At 28.0% G+C, this 15,024-nt stretch overlaps 2 protein-coding genes and 1 long non-coding RNA gene across 5 annotated transcripts; 1 reads left to right on the top strand and 2 right to left on the bottom strand.

Annotated features, from left to right (window-relative positions):
* Nucleotides 1-75: 75 nt before the first annotated feature.
* On the bottom strand, nt 76-5,992 carry LOC105430482 (beta-mannosidase). 3 transcript variants are annotated; one of them, XM_011644064.3, is made up of 12 exons: nt 5,675-5,992; nt 5,430-5,582; nt 4,754-4,783; nt 4,498-4,644; nt 3,836-3,984; nt 3,554-3,759; nt 3,210-3,465; nt 2,018-2,744; nt 1,485-1,913; nt 858-1,072; nt 576-779; nt 76-474 (listed from the first exon to the last, which is right to left on the bottom strand). In XM_011644064.3, exons 2-12 carry the CDS (start codon nt 5,530-5,532, stop codon nt 220-222), a joined length of 2,721 nt encoding a protein of 906 aa, XP_011642366.2. In that variant the 5' UTR covers nt 5,533-5,582; nt 5,675-5,992; the 3' UTR covers nt 76-219. The 3 variants fall into 3 exon arrangements, with proteins under 3 accessions (XP_011642366.2, XP_011642367.2, XP_011642369.2); XM_011644065.2 differs by lacking the exons at nt 4,498-4,644; nt 4,754-4,783; nt 5,430-5,582; nt 5,675-5,992 and having other exon boundaries at nt 3,554-3,713; nt 3,836-3,978; XM_011644067.2 differs by lacking the exons at nt 4,498-4,644; nt 4,754-4,783; nt 5,430-5,582; nt 5,675-5,992 and having other exon boundaries at nt 3,554-3,710; nt 3,836-3,976.
* A 42-nt stretch (nt 5,993-6,034) lies between these two features.
* Nucleotides 6,035-12,809, bottom strand: LOC105430483 (uncharacterized). Its single transcript, XM_011644068.3, has 6 exons — nt 11,872-12,809; nt 11,008-11,120; nt 10,180-10,809; nt 8,113-9,018; nt 7,679-7,958; nt 6,035-7,286 (listed from the first exon to the last, which is right to left on the bottom strand). Exons 1-6 carry the CDS (start codon nt 11,954-11,956, stop codon nt 7,138-7,140), a joined length of 2,163 nt encoding a protein of 720 aa, XP_011642370.2. The 5' UTR covers nt 11,957-12,809; the 3' UTR covers nt 6,035-7,137.
* Nucleotides 12,769-14,845, top strand: LOC148936557 (uncharacterized). The gene is made up of 2 exons (XR_016139411.1): nt 12,769-12,945; nt 13,143-14,845. It is a non-coding gene; the product is annotated as an uncharacterized LOC148936557 (long non-coding RNA).
* Nucleotides 14,846-15,024: the final 179 nt, after the last annotated feature.

The following is a 15,024-nucleotide window of genomic DNA, read 5'->3' as shown; positions in this document are numbered from 1 at the left end:
GAAATTTATTTACATTATGATACTTACTTTCTGTCAAGAACACGATAGACGATACGATATAATTAAACAAAGAAATTTATTTATCATAATAAAAACTTTATTTGCAAGGCACAGTATATACAATTCTTATAGTAATTTTCAAATGATATGTAAATATTACGAAAACATTTAGATGTTACGTACTGTCCAAAATTTGTTCTTTTTTAGTTACCGTTAAAATTACTGTCTATATATATCGGATATATGTGTAAGTTTTATATTATTTTGTAATAATTCTGTTGTAATCATCTCGTGCGCATAAAAAATAATTTCTTTCTTTTCCTCAAACATATGAAAGCCATTTTCCGAAAAACGACCACGTATATTGCCTACTTCCAACCACACGAATAATGCTATATTATCTGTCGTTAATACAACTTTAAAATCTGCATAATTGGAAAGTTTCCCAGGTAAATGATTCTCTTCGACCTTTATCTGAAACAAGAAATATGTTGCGCATCAACATTTTTCCAATAATATCTACAGTATCTGCAATATATCTGAAGTTTATACACAATACAAATTAATCTTCTTACAGTGACATTGGCTACTGGTATATCTACATTTTTTAATGCATCAGGATATATGTAATTCAATGGCGCGATTAGGGTTCCAGATTTATCTGTGAGAGACAAAGTGGCTATGCAAGATTTCTTGACAGATTCCCATGATCCACAACCCGCTTCAATCAAGAATGCTTCTAACCAGAAAGATACAATTTTCACGGCTTCATTTGATTCCTGAAAAAGAATCGATATAGTCAAATGGATATCATATATCAATATATGGATTATGCATCTTATTTTATCAATACTTACTACTATAATATTATCAAAAGATAAAGTAAATATAGATTTCATGGATTCCCATTTATAAACACGAACATTTACTGTACAATTTGTTAAAGTATATAATTTATCAGATACTACATATATTGAAAGTTCCTTGGAAACAGACAAATATGATGTAACGATAACGGGAGCGAAAAAATCCTTAGCGTAATAATGGAGCATTTTCCAACGACCTTCGATATCTGTAAATATAACAAAAGTTTTCATAATATAAAATTATAACATAAAATAGTAATATCTTGTAGTTTAAAATGATTAACATTTCCTCATATTTAACATTAACTGTCAACCGATTGAATAGATCTATCCATTTCATAATTCACTGAACGACTAAATGGATAAAGCTATCTTTTTGTGCTATATCTCTTTGAGCACTTAGTGTAAACATTAAAAATTCAAAAAAACGATATCCAGCATACGGCTGGCAATGTGTTAAGTAAAAGAAAAAAAGAACATTATGAAAAAATTTAAAATTTCAACATATTTCGCATGTTTATTCTTTCGAGAACTTTGAAAAAGCTTTTATTATTATTATAATATTGGGATTACTGATACATTTTAATTCTAACTTCAAGATATGAATGTCTAGATTACCTATAGACGACCATGAAGGAGCTTGCCAGACATCGTTGAGTTGCCAATAGAGAGCTCCCATTGTTTTACCCTCACCTATAGAATTTACCTCGGACTTAGCTTGCCTATATGCTTCCGTTTCTATCCTTATAGAGACAGCTTGATTGACCTGACTGAGATATACATAATTCGCGAAATCTCGGACGCTGTCATTACTTTGCGGTACAGCAAAATTATGCAAGATCAACAACAGCATGTACTGATTGCCGAGTGGTTGATGTTGTCTGTGGTTTACAAAGTCGCTGTCAACACGAAGATCTTTCACGGTTTCTATAGCGGTCGCTATTGTATATATCGATGGCCAAGCTTGGAACCCATATTCGGAGCAGAATCTTGCTCGAGGATACTGAGTGATGTCCCAACCATTCCTAAGGTAATTATAGTAATGAACTAAAAAGCGGAAAATATTCAGCGTTAATATATTCAATCGAATCATGTTTTAAATAGCCAAAGAAAATTTTCTATATGTCTATATGTCTGGTATGTGTGATTACCATCGCCATAAAGATTCGAAGAAGGACTCACTCCGGTATAATTATACGTTTTCTCATATGCTCCGTTGCCCGGACTAGACACGACAAATGGTCTTGTAGGGTCTAGTCTCTCCACTTCCGTCTTCAATAAATTTACATAAAGTTTCATGTAATCTTCTCTATATATCTGAGCAGAACCTGTGCCATACCAATTATCATGAAGCGCTGCCTCGTTTTCGTTATTACCAGCCCAAATCACGATGCTTGGATGATTCTTTAAACGTATCACGGTCTGCAGTGTTTCTTCCCTTATGCTCTCCAAGAATGAATCGCTCGTAGGATACATGGAACATGCAAACATGAAATCTTGCCAGATCATGATTCCATATTCATCGGCCAAGTCATAAAATAATTTCGATTCATAAACACCACCACCCCATACTCTCAGCATATTCATATGTGTTTCTTTGGCGGACAACAACAAATGCCTAATGGTGCTATCCTTTGCGCCTAATTCAGGAAAAACACTGGCTGGAATAAAATTGCTGCCTTTAGCAAAGATCGGTATGCCGTTTATACGAAAATAGAAGCTCAATCCTTTCTTTAAAGGTTCTTCCACTAATTCCACCGTTCTGAATCCTATACGAATCCGTTTGTACAGTACGTCGTTTGTCGTTGTCACAGTGGTAGTTAAGTAATATAGATGTTGCTTGCCATAACCATTCGGCCACCAATTTTCAACAGCATCCTTAGAAGTAATTAAAAAAGTGTTAGACTATTAATATATTTGCAATTGTTAATATAATATTCTGTCTTTTAATATAGTATAATTAGATGCCAATATACTATTATTTTCTTATATTTCTTCTTCAAATTAATCAAAATAAACATAAACATAATAAATATTTTTAATAATATACATTTTTTAATAATAAACATTTTAATAGAATAAAAATGAATATGCGATCTTATAAAAAAAATTTTTTATAAAGAATATTTTCAAATTTACAAAAATGAAATATATATATCAAATTTATTTTTATATAAAAATATTTATATAACTTTTTAAGAAAAATGTACTTCTTTGAATTAAAGACAAATCATGACATGCATACGAAGAAAAATTATTTGATGTTTAAAATTCGTGGGCAATATGAATTCGATAAATTCGAATGAATATTGCAACATATTAACGACAATAATTAAAACTTACTGCAGGCACGTTGAGTGAAATATTAATATTTATGGATTTCCTACTTGTATCGAATACAATTTCGCTGGTATTACTGATAAGTTTGCTTTGCGAAATATGCAATATCGACGCTACGTGACAACTAACTTTGTCTTTATTCTGTGTTGTCTCAAGGAATATTGTGACGAGAATGTTCCAGATATCATTCTTTTTGCGTATGTCAGTTGTAATGTCATTAATTAATATATCATTTACAGGAATTAATTCCACATCCTTCCTGCAAATTTATTTTATGTAATATTAATAAAAATATAAAAAATAAAAACAACAAAATATATTATGAGATACAATTAATTACTTATTACCAAATGCCCATCGAAGGAAAAGCAGGTCCCCAATCCCATGAGAAACTGGCTTGCATTTTCCGAATATGATTTACGTGACATTGTCCATTATATTCCTTAGGTACACATACAGGTGGTACAATATAATTTTTCTTCTGTTCATTGTACATATTTTCAGCTACTTTAACAGGTGAATGAAATATGACTTTTAATAGATTTTCCCCTTTCTATATATTTTCCGAACAAATTGTATTAGTATTACCCATATTTTGCACATCATTTAATTTTATCAATCTAAATTACCTTGATAGAATCTGTCACATCAAAACTATATCTTAAGAACATATTTGAGGCTTCTCCAATCACATGGTCGTTCAAAGAGATATTGGCAAATGTGTCAATTCCGTGAAAAACCAAGACTATCTTGCGAGCTTTTAAAAAATTACTGCTCACTGAAAATAACATGTTTAAATTTTGTTTTTATTAGCTTAAATTATTATGTTTTGTAAAGATATTTTAAGATATTTTAAATTGTTATTTAAAGATGTCATCTTAATGATCAACACAAATTTCTCGATCATTTTAAAAAATTATATTTTTTTATAAATTATTATCTCTATTTATCAATAATGCAAAACTATTGTCATATAGGGATAATAACAGATAAAAAATAAACTTTTTTACAAATAATAAAATTTAACCAGACAATTTATAATTGTAATTGTTTAAGATGAATTAATCTTTAATATTAACTGCTATGATGGTGATCAACACCTGAATTTTTAATAATAACCGGTAACACATTAAAATTTTTTAAAATATATGCAATTTTAAAATTTTATTAAATAAAAGTAATTTTTTAAAAGATAAAAGCTATTTAATACAAATCTTTATATGGAAAAATATAAACGTCATTAAGTCAATATCTTAATATTCTGTTTTATATATATGAAATGATGAATTACCACTAAAATTTTTAATATAAGTCACTGATTGATTCCCGACCCAACGATTATTGACATCATTTCTTCCATATAAATTATTCTCTATTATATTATTCTTCTGTAAATCTGTATAAATTCCTCCAGGAACAGTTGCACTGAAATTAGTACCTAGAAAAGAATAATTGTTAGAGTAAATATGTGTTTATGAATGATAAATATTTCTATCGGTTATCAGTTTCAAAAAAAATTTAATACAATTATTTAATAAATTTTTTACCATTGTTGCATCCTTCAAAGAACTTTTTGCCTGAAAAAAATATTTTTTTATTGTATAATATATTTTATTATGATTTATAATAAATAATTTACATACACATTATAAAAAGTGTTACAAGCTATTTTCTCAATCTCTATTAGAGATAGATTTTTGGAAAATTTTTTAAAATTTATTAGAATGTTTTATATGTTTTATAATGGAATATAGTTAAATTTAACAACTATATTAAATTTATAAAGTGAAAGAAAGGCTAATCCTGCATTATTTAAATAGACTCTCATGTTTCTATATACATTAATTAATACAATTTTATAAAAAAACTTTTTAATCTTTTAAAAATTATTATAAAGCGATATTTAGAAATTTTTAGAAGTAGTCTAGAAATTTTTAGTCTAGAAATGATTTTATATTTTATTCTGATATATTTAAAAATTTAATATAAAATATCTTGTAAAATATTCATTAACTACTATTATCTTATACTTTCTAGATAGGCTAATAAGGTAAATTCATTATATAATAAAAAAAATCATTAAAATAATTAAAAAGTAAATAGTTTAGAAAATATTTCATAAATATTAAATATTAAAATATATCAGACTAAAGTATAAAATGGCTTCTAAATTAATAATATATTTATAGATATTTTTTATACAATATATATAATAATAATTACCACAAGTATTGATAGTTCCTCTCCATGCTCCATTTAGGGTTATAACTTGGCAATGTATGCAAGTCAAAGTTGAAATCCATAATATCAAAACGAAAAGGTTCATTTCAGCAAATGACAAGTATATAATGAAATGACAATATGAAGTACAATTATCTAAAATCAAAGATTGAAAATAATGAAATAGAAACTGTTTACGTGCATACGTATACTCGCTCTTTACTATTTATTTATATCAAGAAACATACCAATTTTCAATAAACATAAAGATAAAACGACGGCTTATTGACGGCTTATTTAAAGAGCAATTTGTCACTATCTAATCCATGGATGCAACATTTTTCCATCCAGTTTATCTCTTGATGATTATCTCTTTTAGATAAGGGCAAGGTTTATCAATACATAACCTTGATATCAAGAAAACTGATGATATACATAACATCTGCTTTATCATCTTTTATAATTTTTATCTGACGGATATATTTTCATGATGTAAAATTTTGAACAAAACTAACTTGTTTGTAAGCTTCGATTTCTTTCTCGTATTCCTATATTGCACAAGTTATTAATATCTCGTATTTGAGCACAGGATTAATGAAAACTCTTGAATTAATCGTAATTTATATTTTATTTAAAAACAATAGATTCCATTAGTACAAAAATATTATGTTAAATTATTACTATTTAGACATTCTAGAATTTACGAAAACAATGCCTGGTTACTGCTTTATATAATATATATATATATATATATATATATATATATATATATATATATATATCATTTGTCTGTGCTTGCGTGTATTGCAAAATAAAGTTTCATTCGTATGGGGATTGAATGTATTTACGTATTTACAATGATCAAGAAATATAGCATAATATGCGATATTTCTATTTTTAATCCTCCATAATCTTACATCAAAATAAATAAAATACTTTATTGCCCGTAACATCATATATAAGCCTTAATAATGCAATACACTTGTAAAATCATAATAAGAGATATCTATTTTCTTTACAATTTCATTTTCTTAAACAATATGAAAATATGAATGAAATTTTCACAACAAATATTTACATTCTTATTTTGAGATGTAGAATATATTTTTTATGAAAGATGTTATTATGAAACAAAAAAATAAAAACTAATTAATAAGCATGTTACGAGATAAACATGCTTCATAACTCATCATCTTAATTTTAAGATCTTTGTCAATTTTTAATTTCAAAGCAATTATTCTTCAATCAAAATATAAATAAGCATTTGGCTTCCAATTTACAATGCAAAACAAGAAAATTTTTGAACCAAATTTTAGACAAATAAATTATACTTTTTAATTATTTCAAGTAAAGTTTATATTGATAAAATTTGATGTCGAATCTTTAATGACTTTTTTTATAAAAGATTGTATAATGTTACAAATTGGGATAAATATAATAGTTTTGCTTGACAATATCACGTGATATCAAATTGCTGGAAGAGTCTACCATTAAATTGTGAATTATAAGATATTTTGTGTATGCGTATTATTCAATACGTAATTAATACAAATTGTTAAAAATGCAAAAAAGATATATTAAAAAGATATATTTACTTCAGTCAATGTAATAGCACTTAGTGTAATTTGCTAAAGAAAAAGATCTTTTATTTGAAATAAAAAGAAAAAAATATAATTATATATTTGAAATTTTCATAAAGATATGAGATTGATCAACGTTTCCTTTTTCTATTTATATATACATTTTTTTTACTAGTAGATGGAAATTGATTCAAATAATCTATCTCGGAATCTTTCTGTTCACTGATCGGTTTAAACTTGCGAAAAGATGAGGTAGAGATGTTTTCAGTATTTTCAAGACCTAAAGAAAAAAATACATAACTAAAATTAAATATAAATGAAAATTTGGTCGAAACGAAAGATAATTTTTTTGATTATTAAATAAAAATAAAGAACATAATATTTATGTCAATAACATTACAATAAAATATTAACCTCTACATATTTTAGATTACATTTTAGATTTTCAATATGAATTACAGATTCGTTATATAAATAAAAATGCTTACAATTTTATTGTTAAAGAATTTTTAATAATTTTGAAGATTTTAAAGCTGCTATATTGAGAATTGATAATTTAAATATACAAGTCTAATTAAGTCTAGAATTATCTTAATATGCATCATGATAAGATATTATTTATCAGAAATAAGAAATATTATTAAACAACAGATTATGTAATTCTGAACATACCACGAGAGTGCCTTTGATTATTCCTATTATTTATACACTGCTGAACATGTTCATCGTATTCCTTTCCATTATTTGTTTGGTAATTGCTGCATATATTACATTCCAATTGATCCATATCACTATCATCCTGTTCGTTATTTATTTCGAATTGATCGCAATCGGCGGCATGATTCTCTATCTCGTCATGTGGAAACCATTTATTGCATATAGGACAACTTACATCATTTGTCGGAACAGGTACATTGACATCAGACTGATTACCAATCTGTACATCAGATTCCTGTAAGAGTTAGAAAAAAATAGTAATACTTTGCAAATATTTGGAGATAAGTAAACAGATATAGTAAACAGATATAGTAAATAGAGAAAAGGAAGGAGAGAGGGGGGGGAGAGAGAGAGAGAGAGAGAGAGAATTAAATTTTTTAATAATTTACTTGATTCATCATAGACAATTCTTCCTCATCATTGGACATTAATTCATGTTCCCAGCTTCCGTTTCTATTTTTTGTCCTAAATAATTCTGTTTCCTTCTGTTCTTCGCATAATTTAACTTTCTTTTTCTTGTTCTGTTCCCCATCGCTATCTTCTTCTCTCGCTGCCGCCCGCATTTCTTTCGTCGTTTTCGTTTTGTTAAGTAACAATCGTTTCTCTCGTAATTTGGATTGTACATCTTCTGATATCGGCAATGGACGAATCTCTATGTCCTTTTCTACCGTAATCTTTTCTTCATCGCTCCATTGTTCCAGATTCTGACGAATTTCTTCTTCAGTCATTTTATTGTCCTTCTTTTGATTTGTTTTTTCAACAACTTTACTCTCATTGATACGTCGCATCTTTGGAGACAATTTCAACATAGCACTTTCTCTCCTATGTCTAGCTAAACTCAAACGCGGTTTAGGATTAGGGGTTATTATCCTTTTAGAAGTAATTAATTCGGGTGATATTCTTTTATCCTCTTCAGTTTCAATTTGTCTTTTGGAGCATAAGCGTTTAATATGATCATTATTGATATCCGTATCGCTATTGTCATCGCTGGAATGCTCTTGATTCAGGGTCACATTTGACGTTTTCTTACGACTAGCACGCGCATACTGATTTAATACTACATTATTCGATTTATCATCAGATTGAGCTCTTTTTTTTTTAACATAAGTGAAGTCGTACAGATCGCTCTCTTCATCCTCTGTAGAACTGTCTTTATTCACATTAGCGATGAGAACATTGGCTTTACGTTTACTAGCTCGCTCATGACTATCCCGGTATGTACATTCCGCTTTGATTTGTTCAGTCTTAGGACTTATTAATGACTTTTTATCCATTCTACTGTTAGCAGTGCCAACCTATAGAAACAAGGATTAGTATCAGAATAAGATTGAATGAAGTAAACAACTATCTTTTTTGTAAACAAATATAATTTATTCAAAAATGTTGTAGTTTACAGTTTTATTTGTGTTCTTGTAGATGCTTACGTATACATGTTTCCGTATAAATTCAATTTTATAGTATCAATAAAAAATATAATGTATATATACGCGCACGCGTGTATGTGTGTATGTTTTTCCTTAATCCCCGCGTGTGTGTGTTTTTCCTTAATCTGTTTGACAAAAATGCCCGGCTCACAAATAATTTTATATATATACTTTGACGTAAGTTAAAATTGTGGAAGTAACATCAAATACACGGAAGTTTAATACACAGGTAAAAACGTCTGTTCCGATTTGAGTCCTGGTTGAAATAATATTTTCCACAAATTATTTGCAGGTTTTAAAATGCTTCTTATCATCAGTAATATTAAATTGATTATCAATAATTTTAGTTTTCATTTTTAGTTTATGACTATGTTTCAAGATTGACAAGTAAGCGGCGCATTGTTAGATTGACAAATTAAATTCATAAAAATATTGCATTGTGTATATATATATATATATATATATTAAGAGCCTGGCTCTTATTGGTCTTTATCTCTCATTTTCATTTTAATGCACTGTGTTAATAACAGAGATGTAACAAATATATCTTATTGGATATGGCATACTGCAATAGTGTACTGTACAATTTAAAAAAAATATATATATATAAAACTGCATCAAGAAATCTCGCCAAAAAAAATAAAAAAATAACATTGTTGATAGAAAGATTTAAGTAAAAAAAAAAATCAATGCATTTCTTTCAATATAAATAAAAAAATTTTTTCTAAAACTGACTTGACTTTATCGATAATTTCAAGGATTTCAAATCAGCTCATTTTGAGAGTTTACCAAGTTATACAGAGAGACTTGTTTAAACGACATAGAAAACGATTATACTTTTAATAATATCTAAATAAATATAAAATATTATGCCTAAGAGAATTGTTGCACATAAATTATTTGTAATATCGAATTTTGTATGACAAGTATATTAGAAAAACACATATTAGATATATTTCTCAAAAAGAGATATTGAATATTTTATGTTCGTTAACGATACGAACGATATTGGAGGGATTGTAGGGTACCCACCTGAATGGGTGAGCCCCATCGAAATATCGAATTGGTAACAGGGAGCCAATTGTACCCCAAGTCTGCCATTTCCTTCAAATGCTGGCTCATGGAACGTATTAATTGGTCGCGCTGTCGCGCATCGGACATGTGCACTTCTTTGCAATGCCCAAACGGCTCACGTTCTCGAGCCGAAAATCGATTTGGCTGTCGCAAAGGCACGTCATTTTCGTTGATACAAATATCGAGCGGATTCAACCGCCATCTTTCTAATTTTTGGACAACCTCATCCTGCGTGTCCTGTACAGTTTTTTTTTCTGCTACATTCTGACAATCCTGTGAGACGTTTTCCAATCTTAACGAGAGAAGTTGATTTCTGCTATACGTGGAGTTAGCATTATCATACTGTTTCTTGAATATCTCATCACTGTCGGAACTACGTCTATATGTAGAGTTTTGTGTTTCAAAAAGAGGCGGGGATTCCGGACTGATACAGTGAGTCTTACGTTCATGTGTAGTTGGAGATGTATGATTCAATTTGTGTGAATATAACGGTCTTGACATCTCTGTACACTTTGGCAAAGCCACTTCCTGCTGCACTTTTGCATCAGAAGCAACATCTGATAGGCACTCATTGTCAGAATGTGTTCCCTAAAAGATTTCATGAAACATCAGTGTATTTTACTTCCTTCCTAGTTTCTTTTATTATGGTTATCATTGTAAAAAATATCTCATGCGATATCTCATTCAATATTCAAATTCAAAATATGATATATATATATATATATATATATATATATATATATGTGTGTGTGTGTAATAAGCATAATTGTTATTATAATCACATACCTCTTGTATATTTTTGTTATTGGTAGTATGTGACGTATCTTGAAATTCATTGACAAATTCAAGCAGTCTTTTCATATCTTTATATGTAAATCCTGGCTCATATATCCCAATACCTAAAAAATAATCAACAGAATGTCTAATTACACTTTTAACAAATAAATTCTTAACTTTTCCTAATTAAGATAAAGTTCTTCAATAATATTCAAATAAAGATATATTTTAATACACATTAATTTTCTATTAAAATTCTATATTTTAAATTATTATTAACTAATTCCATCATATATCAATCTACTACATCTAATGTGAGAATTCAAGATAATATTTCATTTACGATTTTATCTAACAAAATCTGATAACAGATTGTTGGCAAAAATCGAGAAGAATCTATTATTCTATAAACATTTAAAGATAATACAATATTTAACTAGTTACAAAGTAACAAATTCTATCAATAATTATAATAATTTCTACAGTCAATCTGATATATTCTGTTTGCATATTTACAAAATTTATAGCAGATAAATTGCAAAATCTGGTAGATTTAATTATTCGGCAATCTGTATACATTTTCTATCCATTTTCTTATGTAAAAAAAATTGCTTGATTTTTTTAATCAGTTACAAAATACTCAATATTAAAGCATATATATGTCAAAATACGCATCATAAAAATTATAAATAAGTAACAATATTAAAAATTAAAGATAAGAATCGTATCCATCTTGAAATCTAATGCAAATTATAGATCTTCAAATTAGAGGTTCTTAATATATATATTAAAAAGTTCAACAAAATTAAAATCTCCCCGTCATTCAATGCTACATTCCTAATTATTCCCTTACTATACTGTAAGCACAATTACCCGTGAGCTCGCGTTTCATTTGCTCTTCTTCGATTTCTCTCGCGGTTAACCTCTCATTTTTATCTCGCTCCATGCTGTTGGACATATCCCTCCGAAGATGAAGTAAAATTGCGAAAATCGTACAAAGCAATAGTCCTCTTCTGTTTGTTGATATCTTTCGGGACGTCACGTAACGTCACGCGTTTTATTCGCGCGCGTGACACCCCTCCCAATCGTGCTAACAAAATGTAAATAAAAGCCTTTATGTGTGATTAGACATGATTATCTTCCTCTACTTTTGGGCTGCGTTCCAATAATCACTGTCAGTACTGAAAGTCTATAATATACGTGACATGAACTATAGATAAATGCGCGCTTTACGGAATCCAGCCAATAAACAATCTACTTGATGCTATGAAATGTTTTATAATTGGTCACATGGTAGAATTTTTTGTTCTGATTGGTCAATCAAACGATTCGAAGTGCTGAATCGTACGATTTATAATTCTGAATGGAACATAAAAAAAAAAATCTTCCAAAAAAATTCGCATATATACAACACATCTACTTCGGTGCAGATCGAACATAATAGTTTGTTTTTTTTAGCTGACTTCTTGTATATTTGTTGTATATTTGTCTGTGTTTTCTTTTCTTTTCAAAGGGAGACATGGAGAAACGTGAACAAAAAAGAAATGTGAAAACGAACGGTGCAAAAAGTTTAATTAAAAGACCAGGCTTTAATCAATTTGTGTTAATGCTCGATACTCTTTTTAGCGTCAAAATAGATCATGTGATCAAAGTGACAGATTAATGAAATTTGAATGGCCACTTTTGATCACGTGATTTGACTCTCAAAATAAGCGTCGCCAACATGAAAAGACACCTTTAAAATCTTCCACCATCTCAGATTATGAAAACTGATCGGAATAAATTCGATCGATTGGAATTATTCCGTGTTTTCTAGAAAAGACAATAGAAATTTAGAAAATAACTAAACAATTTCGATTCGAATCCAAATAATTTCATAATATGTCCTGGTTTCATTGGAGTAAAAGTCCAGTATAACCAGTATACTCTGCAGTATACTCTGTAAAAGTATGTGGTTTCACAGATTTAATCGTATACAATATGTTTTTATTTATATCCAATGAAATTTAACGTAATGAAAACATATCTATTATGTATATACATATATACTAAAAAGATTCATAGAAATGAAAAATGAGTATATTACACTATTCTTTTTTATGATAAAGCACTTATTATTCCTCTATTTATTCTTGGATTTCCAGATACGTGACTATTAACACGATGTAATGGTCACGTGACCAACATGCAGAAATCAAATAGCGCAAATTTAGTCATCCGCGTTGCACCGGATGACCTTGATTGATGCGCATTAAAAGCTATTATATATGAGATATCTACATGCGCATTATTTTTTTAATGATGAAATTATTGATGCACATTAAACAACATGATAAAATCATTATTAAATATTTATATAATTTTAAAGATATCTAGTTCACAAATATAAATCACGATTGAAATCTAACTTGGTAGTCAATACCTGCCTCAATGAAATGTGCTATTGTGTGCATCACAAACTACAAAAGTTAACGCTCCGACCTTACTACATTTGCGTACTATAGCTTCCAAGATAATGCGCAATATAAAATATTCAATGAAGATGTTCAATGAAGGTGTTCCCTGGTCGAAGAATATAGTACTACGTATAGATCTATTTTCTTGTGGCTGTTGTGTTTTATACTACGTTTAACATTGACAAGTCAGATTTTGCCAAATATCTACTACAAATTTTATCAGCAATGCCAATAGAAAAATATAAATCTGTTAACAGAATGTAATAGATCGAAGATTGCAGAAATTGAGATTCTGCCATTTCGTTACTATTTGAAGATACACATTTCATTTAAATGACAGATTCTGTTCGGTTTTTGAGGATAATCTGCTCTCAAGTTATGTTAACAGATTTTCTTAGAAAATACGAACTTATTGCGGACGAGACGGATGACACTTGAGTGTTTTTTTTAGTAACAGATACATGTCATTTATCATCCTTGTTGTTTATCGAATGTTAAACAAGGACACATGATAATATCATGATAAAGAATCGAACAAGTCGATTACAATTTCTGTCAATTGTTAAAAAGCGCTTTTTATTATTAATCTCTGAATAAATTTGATGCTAATTTGATAACAATTTGCTTATTATTTTCTGCATTCAAAAAGATGTAAACAGACATCGGTAACGAGAGAGAAAAAATTTTTTTTTACTTGCTCCTACGCTTTTTTTTATGAATTTTTATAAATAACGAATATAAAAATCTTAAGAAGGAAAACATGTCGAAAGCGCGTGTAAGAATAAGATAATTCTGAAATAAAAATGCGAATTAATACTTTATAAAACTGTTATTAATTTTTATTTAAAAATCATTTTGATGCCAAAATCAAGAGATAAACAGTTTTTCATCGTCAAGTTTACGTGCAACAGAGCTCATAAATGAGTAATGAAGCTAATTAAATTAAATAAATGTTTCTTTTGAATTATTATTCAAAATAAATAATTAATGTAACGTAAATATTAAATTAATATTAAATTAATATTAAATAAATGTTAAATAAATATTTTTTTAATCATTATTGCAAATAAGCAATTAATGTAACCTAAATATTAATTAAACATTAAATAAACATTAGATATTACTTTTATAATAAATTGTGTAATGTATAATTAATAAAAAATAAATATTAAAATCCATATAACAAAACAAAACATCTTATTTAACAATAATTTTAGAATATTCTTATGATATATTTTGAATATTTCTGTTATGAGAAAAATTTTTTTAAATACTGTCTGTTGATTGGGAATTTTCGATGTCAAAATTTTTATAAAAAATTTTTTTCCTACAATATGAGCACGTATATGTGCCGTTTTTCATTTAAAAAAAAAAAAAAAAAAAAAAAATAATAAACTTAAACGTACTATTGACGTCGATTATCATCAAAGAAAAAAAAAACGATGAATTCAAATATAATAAATCGTTACGTACTCCTACTAATAAATATAACATATTGCAATTGAATACTCCTTTTTCTTGGGCTATCTCGCCCACGATGGTTTCTACTTTCTTATAACTTTTCTATTTA

The sequence above is a fragment of the Pogonomyrmex barbatus genome, unplaced genomic scaffold, assembly GCF_055798465.1.
Source record: "Pogonomyrmex barbatus isolate J1 unplaced genomic scaffold, ASM5579846v1 scaffold2, whole genome shotgun sequence".
Classification (NCBI taxonomy): Eukaryota; Metazoa; Arthropoda; class Insecta; order Hymenoptera; family Formicidae; genus Pogonomyrmex; species Pogonomyrmex barbatus.
The sequence above is the reverse complement of the archived record's forward strand: the minus strand, read 5'-3'. Positions and strand labels throughout refer to the sequence as shown.

Bases quoted from the DNA above. Each gene is read 5' to 3' on its own strand.
- LOC105430482 (XM_011644064.3), bottom strand. From the start codon at position 5,532: ATGAACCTTTTCGTTTTGATATTATGGATTTCAACTTTGACTTGCATA. The intron at 1,914-2,017 runs GTAATCACACAT...TCCGCTTTTTAG, and splicing joins TTCGAATCTTTATGGCGATG to TTCATTACTATAATTACCTT. The intron at 780-857 runs GTAAGTATTGAT...ATTCTTTTTCAG, and splicing joins CTTTTGATAATATTATAGTA to GAATCAAATGAAGCCGTGAA.
- LOC105430483 (XM_011644068.3), bottom strand. From the start codon at position 11,956: ATGTCCAACAGCATGGAGCGAGATAAAAATGAGAGGTTAACCGCGAGA. The intron at 9,019-10,179 runs GTGGGTACCCTA...TTGTTTCTATAG, and splicing joins GATGGGGCTCACCCATTCAG to GTTGGCACTGCTAACAGTAG. The intron at 7,287-7,678 runs GTATGTTCAGAA...TTTTTTCTTTAG, and splicing joins TAATCAAAGGCACTCTCGTG to GTCTTGAAAATACTGAAAAC.